The sequence below is a fragment of the Odontesthes bonariensis genome, chromosome 14, assembly GCF_027942865.1.
Source record: "Odontesthes bonariensis isolate fOdoBon6 chromosome 14, fOdoBon6.hap1, whole genome shotgun sequence".
NCBI lineage: Eukaryota > Metazoa > Chordata > Actinopteri > Atheriniformes > Atherinopsidae > Odontesthes > Odontesthes bonariensis.
In genome coordinates, this window is record NC_134519.1 from 4,093,719 (window position 1) to 4,111,155 (window position 17,437).

General features: G+C 44.1%; 1 protein-coding gene across 7 annotated transcripts; it reads right to left on the reverse strand.

The window, feature by feature from the left end:
* On the reverse strand, positions 1-17,209 carry slc39a6 (solute carrier family 39 member 6). 7 transcript variants are annotated; one of them, XM_075482637.1, is made up of 13 exons: positions 17,093-17,209; positions 15,976-16,065; positions 14,206-14,404; positions 12,902-13,430; positions 12,268-12,424; positions 9,738-9,845; positions 8,387-8,556; positions 7,146-7,331; positions 5,725-5,806; positions 5,245-5,646; positions 3,661-3,741; positions 2,558-2,748; positions 1-1,754 (listed from the first exon to the last, which is right to left on the reverse strand). In XM_075482637.1, the coding sequence occupies exons 3-13, from the start codon at positions 14,400-14,402 to the stop codon at positions 1,605-1,607; spliced, it is 2,253 nt and encodes a 750-aa protein (XP_075338752.1). In that variant the 5' UTR covers positions 14,403-14,404; positions 15,976-16,065; positions 17,093-17,209; the 3' UTR covers positions 1-1,604. The 7 variants fall into 7 exon arrangements, with proteins under 7 accessions (XP_075338752.1, XP_075338750.1, XP_075338751.1 ...); XM_075482635.1 differs by lacking the exon at positions 17,093-17,209 and adding an exon at positions 16,638-17,058; XM_075482636.1 differs by lacking the exon at positions 17,093-17,209 and adding an exon at positions 16,638-17,058 and having other exon boundaries at positions 14,206-14,421.
* Between the last annotated feature and the right edge of the window lie 228 nt (positions 17,210-17,437).

Below are 17,437 nucleotides of genomic sequence, written 5' to 3' on the forward strand. Positions count from 1 at the left end.
TGGGACAACACAAACATTTTATTTTTCACGGTGGCTCAACACCCCGAACAGCAGCACGGTGCGTCAGAGGGGGCTCGTGCACATTTAACCCCGGGGTCTCAGACTCAGCCGGTCTGCATGTTGCTGCGTGCGCTGAAGACTTCCTGTTGGGGAAATGAAGTGTCTTTATGACGTGATCCAGCAGCTGAAGTGACATTAAAAAAAACATGAAACGATGATCCGGGTCATTCCCCAACACATGGAGGCCCTCTGACTGTTTTCTGGTGTTTGTGTTGAGTTCAACATAGAAAAGACAAACATCACAGTGCATGTTCAGAACTGTACATCAAAGAATGTCCACGTTTTATAATGTGGGACCTGTAACACACGCGATGAGTTCAGTCTTTGTGAACAAGGTGTGAGGAGTCTGGTTTTCTGCTGCTGTGAGTTCAGACTGAGCTGACGAGGAGCGAGACGAGGAGCAACAGACTTTCTACACGTTTATTTCCTCCTGAACTTCACTGCAGACGGATCGGTGCCATCAGTCATCGGTTTGAACAAAAACCAACAAGCTGCACGTCCGGAAACCTGATGGAGAGGTTGTGTTTGTGGTGTTCAGGGTCGCCTGGGAAATCACACGCATCTTTGCTGATTGAGATCAGGATGATAAAAACAGAAAAATGCTGCGCTGTCCATCAGTGTCGACTCAAACTCGAGTTCTGTCATAAATGATGACAGAACTTTAGAGTTCACCTACAACCAGATGCTCAACAGGCTCTCAATTAAGAATTGTTTAATTAAGAATTAAACACAGCACAAAAAACTGAAGGCTCCAGACAGGATGAAGGAAACGGAGGTTCATATGACACCTTTAACAACTTTTATGGGCCCTCCAGAAAAGAAGGAGAGGGGAAGAAGCCATTTTCAGCTCATTAACGGATCCTCTGAGCAGCGCTGGATGGTGTTAAGATGTGTCATGAACATACATACCATTATTTATTTATATATATATATATATATATATATATATATATATATATATATCATAAGTACTATAAGTACCATCACAATGAACACAAACAGGGAAAAAGGCCCCTCATCTTCCAACTTATAAAAGCTGCTTCTCTATTTGAGCTTTGTTCAGAGAAAAGGTAGATTTAAAAATAACTTCTGTTTTCCCACATTTATTTTAGACTCCTCGACCAGTTTTCACTGAACACGCATCAGATGGACCCGAACACGCATCAGATGGACCCGAACACGCCGCTGAACACGCCGCTGAACACGCCGCTGAACACGCATCAGGTTCGACACAGCAGCAGCAAACACTTCCAACACATAAAAACTGAAGACTAAATGCAAACGTAACGGTCAGAAACACAGAGCAGGATGAGGTGCTTCTGCTGGAGTTAGAGTCGACACAAACGGATAATTAGTAACAGATGATCCCAGATCAACTTCAAACCATGTTCTGAGCTCAGTCCAAGCAGCAGCAGCAGCATCTGAACAGAAAACCTGCTTCCATCAGGTGGAAACTAAAACAAGGTGACCCGGAGTCCGTGGCCAACAAATAAAAACTCAGACACTGGAATGCATGGAGCTCAGGAGTCGCCGCCCCCCCCGGGTTAACCCAGGTCCAGACGGATTTTGTGCTCAAAAAGAGCGATCAGCAGCATGATGCAGAAGCCCAGCAGGATGCCGGCGTTCTGGAGGAGGAAGAAGCCGCAGTGGCTGAAGCCGTGGTCGCCGGCGTCGTTGTGCAGCATCTCAGGCACCTGAAGGGAAGAGGAAGACTTTCATTAAAAAAGGGCAAAAACCAGCAAAGAAACCAGCACAGAAACCAGCACAGAAACAGAAACCAGCCCAGAAACCAGCACAGAAACCAGCACAGAAACCAGCACAGCAACCAGCACAGAAACCATGCTCATCCTGAATGTCTCACTATGATTACAACAACAAACTACAAATACAACATGAAGAAAGTCGAGCACATGCACGCCAGCTTCAGCTCATCCCAGTATTAAGGTAAATGTGGTCTGAATTGAACATGTATCGGCTGTGTTGGTTCTTTTTCTGTGGGATGTTTTATATGTAGAAATGCATATTTGCAAAAAGGGACTTTAGTATGTTGTGGTAAAAGTGGCTCTAACCTTGATTTTGCTGCCAATGTGGCTCTGTTGAAATAAATAGTGAGTATCGCTGCACTAAACTCTTCATTGTTTTTGCTTTTCTTTTTTAATTTCTGTCCTATTGGGTTTTCTCTCTGTAATTATTCCCTCTTTTCACACTGGCCATGAAGGCTGACTATTCTAATTGTTGTTTTTTTGATTTTACCGTCCTATGTTGTTGACATCAATCTGCCGAAGGGACTAAAGATGGAAATTAGCCGTTGGCTATAATCTTGCATATTTACATGTATATGTTCATTAATATGTATTGTCCCTGCTTTAAATAAATAAACTCAAACTCAACACATTTCGGCACCAATTTGTTCGTTTTATTTCTGGGGAAGCGGCTCTCTGCACAGCTTCAAACCACAGGCTGGCTGCTCGGTTCGCGGTGCGTTCAGGTGACTCACCATGTCCACCAGCGCCACGTACATGAAGAGCCCGGCTGTGAGGGCGAAGATCCACGGAGAGATGTTCTCAGCGTACTGCCCGATCAAAATGCCCGTGGCCAGGCCCAGGTAGGCCATCAGGGCCGACAGCGCGTTGTAGAGGATGGCCTGCCGCACCGTCATGCCGGCCTTCAGGAGCACCGCAAAGTCACCTGGGAGGAGCAGCAAGCGGCGTCAAACAGGGGGGAAAGTCAGACTGATTCACAGGGTCCAGCCTACAGGGGGGGCCCTAAGGGAAATTTTCTTCTTCTTTCGTTTTTTAAAAATAATTTTTTTTAATAATGTCAATATATTTTGGTAATTCATGCAAATCCAATGTTCTCTGGAAATACATCTGTTGAAATGTATATCCCAGCCTGCAAATAGGCTATAATCTATATCAGACACCCCCATTATCAGTGCGCATTGGTTTTGTCCGCCTTCTGGCAGACTTTTGATTGTACATGCGCAATAAATTTCACTCACTTCATTATTAGGCATTAAACGCAGCAGCCGGCACATGAAAGATGTCATCCAAAAAACATAAATAAAATAAAAAAAAATAAAAAAAATCAGGCTTTCAGGAAAGAAAAGAAAGGCAAGAGAGACAGAGGAAACAAAATGAAGGAAAGCAACTGCTGACTGATTTCTTTCCCAAGAAAGGTGAGCCCAAATGTCAAAATTACAGCCTACAGTAACTGATTATCCCATTCCCATTCCGTTGCATACCACTGTGATAGCAGCCGAAGTCAAATAATCTCTCATTTTGTTGGCTACCACATAATTGTGATATAGAAGCCATATTTGTCTTAAATGTATTTATTTTCATAATAACTATTAGCCTATACAAGTGTCCCAAAAGCCTAACATAGGGTCGATGTTGGTTCAAATATGCATGGTAGTGGTTGTTCCTGGGGCCCCAAATTTGGTGCCACGCCCCTGAGAGCAGCACACAGTCAACCAGAGCCCGAGCAGCAGCACACAGAAAGGCTTCTCCACCAAAAAGGACCCGGAGCGTCCGCGGCTGGCACAGGATAAATCCTGCAGCAGCCCGACCCTGAACAGATAAAAATCAGAGCTCTTACCCAGCTCGTGGGGCAGCTCGTGGCAGAAAACAGCCACCGAGGTGCTGAGACCGCTGGACAGCCCCTCAGTGAAGGCAGCTCCTGCAAACAGAGGCCACATCAGCATTTCAGAGCCAGCTGCAACACTTCTAGATAGATAGATGCCATTTCTTTAAGCTCATTTTTCAGTGTGTGTATTTGTCTTATTTACCTAGACTGAGGCTGTGTTCGAAACCGCAGAATACATACTACATACTTCCATTCTGCATACTCATCGATTAGACAGTATGCAGAGCGTTTACCCACAATGCATTTGGCTCCTGCCCGAGCCGAAATCAGCCGGCCTGAAGCTGATTTCCCTTAAGCTCTAAACTCTGTAAACTTTAGCAACATTTGAAACATTTTCAGGTGAGAAAGTAGTCGTTTAGATCCCCAACGTGTTGAAAACCTGACAAAATACCGGTTATTTACAATTTTGTTCCCACGAATTCGGTGCTACTAAAGCTAGCCGCAGTGAGCAACGCACTTCCGGTTATTTTCACAAAATAAAATACCCGTTGCCTTTTATCATAGGGAAAGCCATTACCATACAATTGGTGCTTTTGTTTTGAAAACAGGAAGTGAACCTACCCTCGTTGTAGCTAGCTAGAAACTGCCGTTTTGACAGGAAATGACGATCGGCGACGTCACGTTACGTTGCATCTTGGGTAGTTTGAGTACGAGTAGTAACCTCATGATGCATACCCAACATTTCAGAGAATCTAGTATGCATCTGGGAACTTCTCGCTTACTCAAACTCGCATACTAACTCAGAAAGTTAGGAGTAGTAGGTGTAGTATGCGGTTTCGAACACAGCCATTATGTATGTATATACACACATATCCAACAGAACAATTTTTACAGGTTTTATGTACATTTATGTGCAGGAGTCCACACGCATATAGTCAGAGAGGTTATTGCTGCTCAGCACACAAACAAAATACACATAACTGAAAATGAAGCTTCTCTTCAGAGTGAACCAAAGGCCAAAAATGATTAAACAAAACAAACTAGATTTTAAAGGTTTGGGGCTAGTGGTGGTCAAGGTGTGGTGCACACTATTTTGTAGGAAATATGTTACATTACATTACGGTCATTTTGCAGATATTTTTATCCAAAGCGACTTACAATAAGTGTGTTCCACATCGGTATTTAATTTCTTTGTAAAAAGCTCTCCATAGCTGCTGCCGATCATCGAAAGACCGAGAAAAAAACTCTCCGATGCACAGCGCCTAGTTACGGTTACTAAGGCTACTACAGCCGATCACATTGTACTCCCATTCAAGCGGAACCTGAGCCGATCTGGTACCTACAGCCGGTTATAACTGGATATAATAACCGGTTATAACCAGATTTAATGACCGGATATAATAACCGGTTATAACAGGATTTAATAACTGGTTATAGTGGGATTTAATAACCGGATAATAACCCGTTATAACTGGATTTAATGACCGGATAATAACCGGTTATAACTGGATTTAATGACCGGATAATAACCGGATTTCTGAGGGAGGAAAGCCGAGGTTCCCGCATGCAGAAGTGTCGGCTGCTGCGGCGTCTCACCGATCGCCAGGCCGTCGCTGAAGTTGTGCAGCCCGTCTCCCATGATGACCATCCAGGCCAGCGTGGCCACGCCCGCCTGCTGGAAGTGCTGCTCCGAGTAGGAGTGGGAGTGGCTGTGCGGGTGGTGGTTCTGGGAGTGGTGGTGGTGCAGGATGTGGTGGTAGTCGTGATGGTGGTGGTGCATGCTGTCGGCCTGGCCCACCGTGTCGTGGAAGTGGGAGTGGCATTTGTTCTCGCAGTCCTCCGCGGTGTAGGCGGCGCCGTCTGACGACCGGCCGTAACCCTGCGGCGAGACGACGGACACCTGCGGCGCCAGCATCACCTGCTCCTCCTCCGCCACGCTGCCGCCGTGCAGGCTGCTCGGGTGGTCGCCAAACACGCCGGCGCCGTTGGTCTCCACGTCTGCAGACGGGAGAGAAAAACACTGAAACCACGGAAACGAGGAGGCGCCAAAACACGCCAGCGTCTGCGTCCTCTCACCTTCACTCGGCTTCAGGTCGTTCTCCAGCGCGGGCCGCTTCTCCGGATCCGCTTTGTCCCCCTGATCCCACTTCTTCTGGACCTGTGAGTGAGAAACTAAGTGAACCCCTGATCCCACTTCTTCTGGACCTGTGAGTGAGAAACTAAGTGAACCCCTGATCCCACTTCTTCTGGATCTGTGAGTGAGAAACTAAGTGAACCCCTGATCCAGCAGCTGGTAGCAGCAGTGAGAAACTAAGTGAACCCCTGATCCAGCCGCTGTTAGCAGCAGTGAGAAACTAAGTGAACCCCTGATCCAGCAGCCGGTAGCAGCATTCACTGATAATCAGTTAATCAGAGCAATACATTCCCAATACATTTTCTATGAGGGTTTATGTGCTCGCACAAACGACGTACTTTCGCCATGTGTTGCGCGGGACCATGAACATTCTATGTTGTTGTTGTAACATTGTGGTTTTCAATAAAGAAAAAAAAAGAAGAAAAAAAACAAAAAAACATTCTACGAAGAAGATGGCGAGTGTCGAGTGCAACAATACGGTAGTGTTTCTGAAAGCAGTACCCTTTAGTCGTCGTACTAATGCGGAGAAGGAAGTTTGGAAGAATTTTGCGGGATTTTCGAGCTCGCCTTTCGAGGCAAAGATGAAACCCAGGGCTCCACCAACCCTGCTATTTTTCCAGGTAGTATTTGATGTAGCTAAATAACTTAACCTTTTGTGCTCAGTCATTGACTTGTAATGATTTAAATATTTTATATAACGTTGACAATAATAGCAGAATGTATAATGACACATTCATTGTTAATGGTGCAGTATTATATTTAAAAAAAGAGAAATCTCACATAAGTAAGCTGCACTTAACCATGTTTGATAACTGGTTATGCTTTTCTAAGTCATATTTTCCAAAACTTCAATAAACACTTGACTTGGATTTATATGCTGTCATTTTAATTACATTCTTTAGAATGAAAATTGAATGAATCTTATCATTAAGAGCTTATGTGTTTACTTATTTCATAAAATCCTGGAACAATATGAGGAAAATAAATAAATAATGGTTAAGGTGTATTATTAACTGGCAAATGTTTTGCTTTGAAGGTTTCACAATGTAACTTCCCTAGTTTGACACTTTTAACTAGTTCAGTGTTGCCATCTGGTGGACAAAAGAGATATTGCCTAAAATTGACATCTGATTTCTGAATTTATAGGCACAAACAAGTTAGGGAAATGGTCTTGCTACCAAGACAAATATACCTCAGTCTTATGAACTTTTATGGTACTTATGGACATAACGGGGGGAAATTGCACTACCTAAAAAAAAATGTCAGGAGCCGCCACTGAGCAAAGTGCTGTAAATCTAAGTGAATAAAAGCTGCTTCCTCCATGTTCACCTGAATGTGATGACCTGAACATGCTGTTTCTGACCTTCTGTTTCTTGTCCTTGTACATCTTTCCCAGAGTCAGGAAATGCTCGATGAGGAACATAACGTAGACTCCGCTCAGAGCAGTCAGGCCCTTCCACACGGGGTCCAGGTTTTCCTCATCGTGGAGGTGATGGCCCCCCAAGTCCACGCCAGGCTCCTGGTGGTGGTGGTGGTGGCCTCCCTGAGACTGACGGGACAGCAAACAGGCGGCTTATAGCTCAACGATTGAGAGATTTTTATCTTCCAACATGTGTAACAAAGAAAATGTATGTAACTATTTGTACATACAAAAGAAAGAAAGAGAAATTTAAAAAAATAAAGTGATTTAATTTAACAAAACAAAACCCTGCAAATTGTTCGAAAAAGGAATGGGAAGAAGTACAATACTTTTTTAGATTCCCACCCCTTTTAACTGCTCTTCAGTTTGTAAATATAAATGTGTGTATATATATATATATATATATATATATATATATCCTATACTAATCAAATTACAATATAACAGTTAACCCTGTTCTATTCATATATTTATCCCTCATCGTACTCCGTTAACATACTTCCTCTTCCATGTACTGTGCATTGCAGAAGTATTCGGCCCCCTTGAACTTTTCAAGCTTTTGCCACATTTCAGGCTTCAAACATAAAGATGTAAAATTAAAAAAAATTGTGAAGAATCAACAACAAGTGGGACGCAATCGTGAAGTGGGATGAAATTTATCGGATGTGTCAAACTTTTTTAACAAATATTCTTCACAAAAAATTTAATTTTATATCTTTATGTTTGAAGCCTGAAATGTGGCAAAAGGTTGAAAAGTTCAAGGCGGCCGAATACTTTCGCAAGGCACTGTACTCGTTTAAAATATTTTTTTGTACCTTTCTTTAAACAGAATTATATTTGCACTTTGTTTGATTTCCGTCTCCAGACTGTTACACAGAGTCCCCCCACAGCTCGATACGCACATGCTTTTATTGGATTATTTTATGAATAATTATGATTACAATTAATTGAATTCCAATTGGCTTGAATTTGACTTTATTATCTAAGTGCCTTGAGATGACATTTGTTGTATTTGGCGCTATATAAATAAAAATGAATTTTCATATTTTTTCGGACCTTTGGTTTTTTTAAATTTAAGTCTCCCCTTAGATTATATCCCTCCTCCCCGTCACTAAACGTTCTGAACGATGGGAAACGAAGGACTTCTGCATCCCGGCTATGAACCGGGAGCTGCGAGGACTCACGTGAGGGATGAGGTGCAGGAAGGCGTCGCCGCTCAGCGTGCCGACGGCCAGCGCCACCAGGAAGCTGAGCAGGAACTTGAAGAAGACTCTGTTCATGAGCGGGATGAGGACGACGCCGAGCAGAGACAGCATGCTGATGATGGTGATGGAGAGGAAGCCGCCGACCCACGCTGCAACACAGGAAACCAACTCAGGCTCAGAGGGTCGCTCAACTAATGACTCCACTCCGACTGATCAGCTGTTAGCTGGCTGAGAGGGCAGGCGTTCATTTCATTAATAAATAAAGTTAATAAACTGTCAGGCTGTTTAATGCTGATTTATGCAGAAAGCTCAGGCAGGTGATCTAATTCAGGTGAAACTTTTATCTAGGGCTGGGCCAGTTAAATCGTTATTATCGTGTTAACCCATTAATTACTTAACGCCGATAAATATTTTATCGCTCATTAACGCAGGTTTTATTTATTTATTGAAAAATATATTTATTCAATTTTTTTAAATTATTATTTTTTTAAATAAATTAATAAATAAATAATTGGGCAGAGAGAGGGGGAACAACATGCAGCACAGGGCCGTGCGATGCAGGACTCTAACCGGGGCCAGCTGCAGCGAGGACTATAGCCTCTGTACATGGGGCGTCTGCTCAACCCACTACGCCACAGACCACCCCTGTTTTATTATTTATTTAAATAAAATTTAATTTATATAAAAATCTGTCGCTCACAGGCTTTTATTTTGTAAAAGTCTGTCGCTCACAGGCTTTTATTTTGTAAAAGTCTGTTGCTCACAGGCTTTTATTATTGTAAAAGTCTGTTGCTCACAGGCTTTTATTTTGTAAAAGTCTGCTGCTCACAGGCTTTTATTTTGTAAAAGTCTGCTGCTGTCTGCTGTGGAACAGGAAAAGAAAGTAATCGGCGGATCCACCAAACATGGAGAAGGGTACGGAACTTTTACTCGGCCATTTTCATTTTAAAGTTCTTCCAGACGGCGGAGTGGACAGAACCAAAGTCATCTGTAAACACTGCCAAGTTGAATTGTCTTCTCAGCGTAGTAGTTCCAGTCTAAAATATCACTTAAAGGCAAAACACACAACTGATAGCAGCAAGTCATTCAAGGAAACAGACAGTGGAGCGAGGCTTCTACATAAAAACTACAGAAAGATGCTGATGTTAAAAGTGTGTTTGCACAACAAATGTTATGGCACTTTCATTCATATGGCAGCACATTTAAAATAAAGCTAAATGCTAAAAGCTATACGCTACTTTTGGATTCATTTTTGGATTCTGCGTACAAATGCGATTAATCGTGATTAATCAGGGAAATCATGTGATTAACTCGGTGAACGGCGCCTCACCTGTAGCGATGCTCCTGGGGTTTTCCCCCCCGCCGGGCTCAGTGTGGTTAAGGGCCGAGTTGTTGTGGTTGAGATGGTGAACGTGAGCGTGTTTGTGATGTTTATGCTCTGAAAAATAAAACACAGAGACAAAGGAGTTCACTCGGTGCACTTTGATCACATCCAGCTGGAAAATGTTTTATCTGGTTTTATTCTGGTGAACGTGGCGGGACAGGCTGGATGATAAACAGAGCCGTGCGCTCCAACTGGAAACCAAACAGACAAATCACTGCAAAAACACGACTAAAGAATCAAAAACCTGGAACTCTGACCTTCCTGTGAGAAAGAAACAGAGCAAACTGGGGCTGAACGATATATCCTTATCGTATCAATATCCAGATATGAAAACATCTATGAACATTCAAGATATTAATATCGCAAATTCAACGATATCAACGATATAGATTTCCCCCGCGGGTGCAGCTCAGGCAGTCGCAGACATCCTTTTTACGCTCGCCCTTACACACAGCTGAAGCCAGCCAAAGACAAACATCCGAGGGAGACGGAGACGCATTCACAGAAAGAGCGAGTTTCTGTTTGTGAAAGATGGATGGGCAGTTTTAAGAGAGTAAAAGCTACGAGCTGTAGCAACACAGTCTGTGTAAAGTTGACAATAAAATTGTAAACTAACCCTTAAAGCAGGAAAATGGAGGCACACACACACTACATTCACAGCAGGGAAACTAAAAAGAGAAACATGAGTGCAGAATCTGCGCAGTCGACGGATTTACTGGCAAAAAAAAAAAAAAAGTCTTTCTCCTTTATTTGGAGGCATTTTGGGTTCAGTTATATTTATAAAGCACTTTACATCCACCTCAGTTGACCAAAGTGCGTACAGAAAAATTTTAATAAAAAAAAATTAAAAGAATAAAATACAAGAATAAATTAAAAAACATACAACAGCTATATAATTTAAAGCAATAATAATACTAAAATAAATTTTAAAAAATTATACATTCAACATCTCACACTGTGTCGAAAGCCAAGGAGAAGAGATTTGTTTTAAGATAGGATTTAAAAACAGACGGAGAGGAAGCCTGTCTGACGTGGAGAGGCAGATCGTTCCACAGTTTAGGCCGCCACAGCAAAGGCTCGATCAGGAAGGATGCGAGCCGGAGCGAGGTGCTGCACAGGTGGAGGTGAGGCAGCGCAACAAACACGTTCCACCACCTGAAACAACACCACCGCTGCACCATCAGTGTACCGCAATGAGAGAAACGGCGGAGACTTCTCAGCAATGTTCCTTCTGAGCTGCTCGCACATGCTCAGTCAGCGCACAAGAAAATCCATTCAGAGCAGAAAAAAAAATTCACCATAAGCGTATTAATTAATATCTAATACTAGACCTCATCTAATCTAATTAATTAGACCAATAATGTGTTTTTCTGCACCATTTTTCAATAGAACGCAGTGAGTATCAGTGTTCAGCCAATGATACGATACGGTTTACTTACGCTATTCAGCCAATCAGAGCATTGAGAGTGCTTTCATATAGCAGGTTAGCTCGCTAACAACTGTGCGGCAGAGTTAAGAGACGCCCCTTATCATGGCGAAAAGAACGGGCAGCGCCAGCAGCACATCCACTCACCGAGCCAAAGTAAAACAGAAAAGCGGTTATTTTAGGATGGAATGGCTGTCTGAGTGCAAACAGAAGAACAAGCGGTGAAACTGGGTGGCTGTGTTCGAAACTACATTCTCATCGATCAGACAGTATGCAGAGCTTTTACCCACAATGCATTTCGCTCCTGCCCGAGCCGAAATCAGCCGGCCTGAAGCTGATTTCTCTTAAGCTCTAAACTCTGTAAACTTTAGCAACATTTGAAACATTTTCAGGTGAGAAAGTAGTCGTTTAGATCCCCAACGTGTTGAAAACCTGACAAAATACCGGCTGTTTACAATTTTGTTCCCACGAATTAGGCGCTACTAAAGCTAGTCGCAGTGAGCAACGCACTTCCGGTTATTTTCACAAAATAAAATACCCGTTGCCTTTTACCATAGGGAAAGCCATTACGATACAATTGGTGCTTTTGTTTTGAAAACAGGAAGTGAACCTACCCTCGTTGTAGCTAGCTTGAAACTGCCGTTTTGACAGAAAATGACGATCGGCGACGTCACGTTACGTTACATCTTGGGTAGTTTGAGTATGAGTAGTAACCCCATGATGCATACCCAACATTTAGGAGAATCTAGTATGCATCCGGGAACTTCTCGCTTACTAAAACTCGTATACTAACTCAGAAAGTTGAAAGGTGAAAATACAGAGAGAGTAAGAGGGATAAAGAGAAGGGGGGAGGGGGGGGAGATTCCAGCTCAGCTGGGAGTGAACGCCAAAGAGAAGAGATGTCAGCTGATGAATCGGAGGGTTTAACCTCTGATTCATCAGCTGACGCAACGCGTTGGAACCGGTTTGGTCCTGTTCACGCTGCTGACGCACACCGACCAAACAGGTTAGACATCCCACAGGCTACTCCTCTGATCCAGGCGCTCTTACCTTCGTCCTGGTGTCGGGGGGCGTCTCCGTGGAGGATGCAGGCGCCGCCATCGATCTGGTTGAGGAGGGCGGGGCAGAGAAGGCCGAAGTCTCCGAGGGTCAGGCCGGCGCCCTGAGCCATCCCGTGCGAGGAGAGGACGCTGGAGGCGTTCATACACTGCAGAGACAACAACAGGTCATCATGATGACTCCACATTATTACCTTTGCTTTCCCATTAACGCCGTCCGTTCAGCCGTCAATCAACCGGAGTCATGTGACGTAAATACATTCATGTAGATGACTGCACAGATTTATTTATATTTTTTTTTATATTTTTCACATAACCCAGTTAATTACATGAAGGTATATGGGTCTGTGTTCATTTTAGGAATGAAATACAGTTTATTTGGACTGGAAGCAGTTTGTGTTGTGGCCTGGGATCAGTCTACCCCCCCGCCCAGAAGTCAGGAATCTGTGGATGGATTTTAGACCCTGTACGCTCCAAAATGGTCAGAAATATTCAACCCTGAAGAAAATGGTTCAGATTTTAAGTCTAAAAGTGTGAAATGTAGTTTTTTGTGGGTTCGGTTAGCTCTTTGATTAGCTCTTTACATTGCCCAAAGCAAAAACCGGCCCTGCAGATGGGTGACGTACCTCTGCATGGTCCAGGCTGTGCAGCTGATCCTGGTCCACGTGTTCGTGTTCGTGGTCGTGGTCGTGGTCGTGTTCGTGTTCGTGTTCGTGGTCGTGTTCGTGATCCCCCCGGCTGACAGCAGCTGCCCGTGTTTGACTCTCCATGGCGGGACTCTGTGAGGCGCTGGCTCCTCCGGCAGGACTCCCATCTCGTGGTTTCCCCACCAGCTGGGCGCCGTACGCCCCCGTGACTCCGCCACCGCGGCCCGTCACCGCCACTGCGGCTGCTGTGGGCTTGGTGTCCTTCAGGTTGGGCCGACTGTCTGGGTTCTCCATCGCCGCCACCTTCGGCTGGTCGCTGTGCATGTGCTTTGGGTGGTGAGGGTCTCCGTCATGGTGGTGGTGGTGGTGGTGGTGGTGACCTCCGTGGTGATGGTGGTGACCCGCTTGCTCGTGATGCCGGACCGCCACCGTCCTGTTGCGATAGAGCCCAACGCTCTGCAGGAGGAGCTTCAAACCGGCCATAGAGATGGTGCCGTTTTCTCCGTATCTGATGCCAGAAAACAAGAGGATTAGAACAGCTGCAGTAACACATCTGGAACAGCATCTCAATCACAGGAATATATAAAAACATCTGAGGTTTTCTCCTTCTTCCCTCTGATTTCAGGCTGAACCAGGTGGAGCCACCCGGCGTTATGCTGCCGAGTCCTTCAACAACATGATTTAGACCTGGGAGACCTTTCAGAGATGGATTCAAGGCCTTAATGCTCCTTTTTAAAGATAGATAGATACTTTATTTATCCCGAAGGAAATTAAAGCAGCCAGTAGCAGACATAATAAAGCAATAAAAATGTTTATACAATTATAAACACTTTAAAAACAATAAGGTTTTAAAAAACGGTTTAAAAATGTAAAAAACAATTTAAAAAAAGTTTTAAAATGTAAAAACTATTTAAAAAAGTTTAAAAATGTAAAAAACTATTTAAAAAAAACAGTTAAAAAATATAAAGTGAGCAGTGAAATTCAGAAGTGCCATCACAGAGCTGTTGTACAGCCTGATGGCCAGAGGAACAAAAGAGTTTTTGAGTCTGTTGGTGGAGCAGGATTGAGACAGCAGTCTGCCCCGGAATACTATCCTCCGCCTGGACCAATTCAAGGACCAATTTCTATAAATGTGGAGATACGCCAGGTTTCTAACCTCCCTCAAAAGCAGGACTTCTGTCCAGGATTCTCTTTAATGTTTCAGGCCAAAGAGGAGATCCTGCCGAGGTTAAAGCCATTCCAAACATTTCATCTCATGAGCTGGAGGTCTGCTGGGAGCTCACCTGTTGAACAGAGCCTCCAGGTGCTGCCGCTGGCTCTGCTCCGCCTTCTGTCGGTCCACCACCGCCGACAGGAAGCGCCCCGCCCCCCCGCTCGCCTCCGTGGTGGCCGGGCTGCAGTCCAAACCGGCCCGAACGCCACTCAAGGCGACGAGAAACATCACAGCCAGGACCGTCGCGCTCATGTCCTCGTTCAGCATCGCTGTGGGAGAAACAAATCTGCTCGGTTTGAGACTGACTGAGGTACGAATTTCTCTCTGCATTCCTTCTACAGACGGAGCAAACGTGTGCATCAACATAAAGCATGGCTGTGTTCGAAACCGCATACTTCTCCTACTACTCATGCTAACTTTTTGAGTTAGTAAGCGAGTTTGAGTAAGCGAGAAGTTCCCGGATGCATACTAGATTCTCCTAAATGTTGGGTATGCATCATGAGGTTACTACTCATACTCAAACTACCCAAGATGCAACGTAACGTCGCCGATCGTCATTTCCTGTCAAAACGGCAGTTTCAAGCTAGCTACAACGAGGGTAGGTTCACTTCCTGTTTTCAAAACAAAAGCACCAATTGTATCGTAACGGCTTTCCCTATGATAAAAGGCAACGGGTATTTTATTTTGTGAAAATAACCGGAAGTGCGTTGCTCACTGCGGCTAGCTTTAGTAGCGCCGAATTCGTGGGAACAAAATTGTAAACAGCCGGTATTTAGTCAGGTTTTCAACACGTTGGGGATCTAAACGACTACTTTCTCACCTGAAAATGTTTCAAATGTTGCTAAAGTTTACAGAGTTTAGAGCTTAAGAGAAATCAGCTTCAGGCCGGCTGATTTCGGCTCGGGCAGGAGCGAAATGCATTGTGGGTAAACGCTCTGCTTACTTTCTGATCGATGAGTATGTAGTATGCAGTATGTAGTATGCAGTATGTAGTATGTAGTATGCAGTTTCGAACACAGCCTAAGTCTAGAAATCTGATTCCGACTGTCCTTCCAGCAGCGAATAGAAACCCACAAAGTTTGGTGGAGAACGACTTCTGCTGCATGCTAACGGAGCCCGACCTCATTGGGAGGGTCGGGATCGCTGAAATGGTCCAAACTTATCAGGTGCTGCGAGAACAGGCTGCAGCACACAGACCGACCTCATTAATGACGCCATGAAAAGGCAAAAAAAAAACTCACTGACGATATAAAACACAGAGAAACCCCAAACGAGGGTCAAAAGGTCACCGTTTCCTCTTCCTCAGGTCATTTAAACCCCCAGCTTTATGGTGGCTTTCTCCAACTTGTCCACTAGATGGCAGTAACTGCTGCGCTGATCCTTCCACATGTAATTCGACAACTAATTCAGTTAAATAAAAGTTGAATAACCTGTGTTATCTAAATTAGTCAGATTTAAAAAGGAGGTTTCCAAGAGTTCATCAGAAACTACTGATAATAATCAATCTGAGGACATTCAACTCTGAAATCATGAACAGAGAGAAAACCTTCACAGACAGGTCATCAAAATCTTTATTAGTCCGAGATTAAAGCTGAAATTAATCACTCTGAAATCATAAAATAAAAGATTACAAGAAAGTTTGGCTGTTTGGAGGAAAAAATAAAGAAATGAGGGCCAAATCAAGAGTTTTCCACACTGTAAAAAAGCAAGAAATCCTCAGATTAAAGATGCATTTTCTGCCCCTAAAGCAACAGAAAACCCACTGAAGGAGTTTTTGTCTTATAGTCAGAACAAGCCTTTATTTTTTAAATCAATTAATTAATCGGCTAAATGCACTTACTGTGCTTTTTCAGTCACCTCCGTCAGATTACAGCACCATCAGATTCTCACAAGCTGCCTTCCAGCGGATCCAAGATGAATGGAGCTGATTCTGGAGGTAAATGTTTGTCTTAAATCTCACTTTACTCATCTTAAAACTCCAGCTGTGGGCTTTGTGTGTCAGATGGAGAATTAACACAATTACACAATAGAATTCATGACTACCACACATGTGTTCTTGCCAAGTTAATTCAGGATGCAGATGACTATAAAAACACTACTTATTCGATCAATCCTATTAGAGTGTGGTGATTACACTGAGCTCACAGAGGCGTTTACACAAAAAGACAAGACAGATGGGAGCTGCTGAAAAGATGACATCAGTGTGAAAAAAAAAAACGGTTTCCTGACTCATTTTGTTTTAAGCCGGACTGAACAGTAGCTCCTAATGACTTAATCTGGCGCAAATTTATCACGCTCGACCGATCCGCGGAAGAGAAAAATATCAATCATAGGTTTTTATTAAGGGAGTTTGGCGTACGCCTCATCCAAACGGAGGCGTGTTAGCGTGTGTCCGTTTGGGATGTTGGCCACGGGGTCGTTGGTACCAATTAGTTAAAAATATTTAACGGCTGATTCTTACAAATATATATATCGGCGATAACGCCGACATTGGCCGCTCACCCCTTCGACAAGAAAAGCTGTGAGTTAGCCGGATTAGCCTCCTTGCTAGCCGCCGTGTCTTCCTCACATTCCTCGGTGGATGATGCTGACAGACCGCATCTATCAGGTGGCCGCGGCCCGGAATCCGGCCTCGTTGTACCGCCTCAGCCTCTAACTTCAGTCCGCCGCTGATATCAAACCATAAACCTTATCAAATCCATCTCCCACGGTTACGAGCGGCCACGCGTATCGGTGTTTAACTTTGAGCACTCCGGAGGTAAACAGTAACACGTTGGGTTTGTGCGCTCTGCACCAGGCCGGTGCCGTGTGCACAAAGGCCGGTGCCGTGTGCACAAAAGACGGCAAACCCGGAAACTGAGCGCCCAGCCCAGGAGCGGACCGGAGCGGGCGCACTGCGGCCCCAGCCCGGCACGAATCAGAACAAAAACCCCGTGTTCAAAATGTGAGCGACTCACGGTGAATCAGCCGGCGTTGCTCCGCGGTGGATGAGAGGGTTTCTTCCCGGTGATGGTCGCGTCTTTTCTGTCTGGAAACGACAGCAGATGGATGTGGTCTGCGGCGCCTTCAGGGACTAACGGAAATCTGAGGTGTATGCACGCCAGGAGGGAATATGAAAAATCTGTGTGTCACATTTTTTTTTCTTCTTTTGTATGTTTGTTTTATTGTTTGTTTTGTCTTTTGTCAGTGTTCTGTTGTTTGCTTGTTTGTTTTTTGTTTTTCTTTTCCAACTTTTTTTGTTTCTCTCATGGCTATTATATTTAAATTGCTTTGTTTGGGTCCTTTTAAAAATAAATTTAAAA

Excerpts from the sequence above, each read along its gene's own strand:
- slc39a6 (XM_075482638.1), bottom strand. The coding sequence starts at position 14,402 with ATGCTGAACGAGGACATGAGCGCGACGGTCCTGGCTGTGATGTTTCTC. Across the intron at positions 9,846-12,267 it reads CCCCCGACACCAGGACGAAG|AGCATAAACATCACAAACAC; the intron begins GTAAGAGCGCCT and ends TTTATTTTTCAG. Across the intron at positions 5,807-7,145 it reads ACAAGGACAAGAAACAGAAG|GTCCAGAAGAAGTGGGATCA; the intron begins GTCAGAAACAGC and ends TCTCACTCACAG.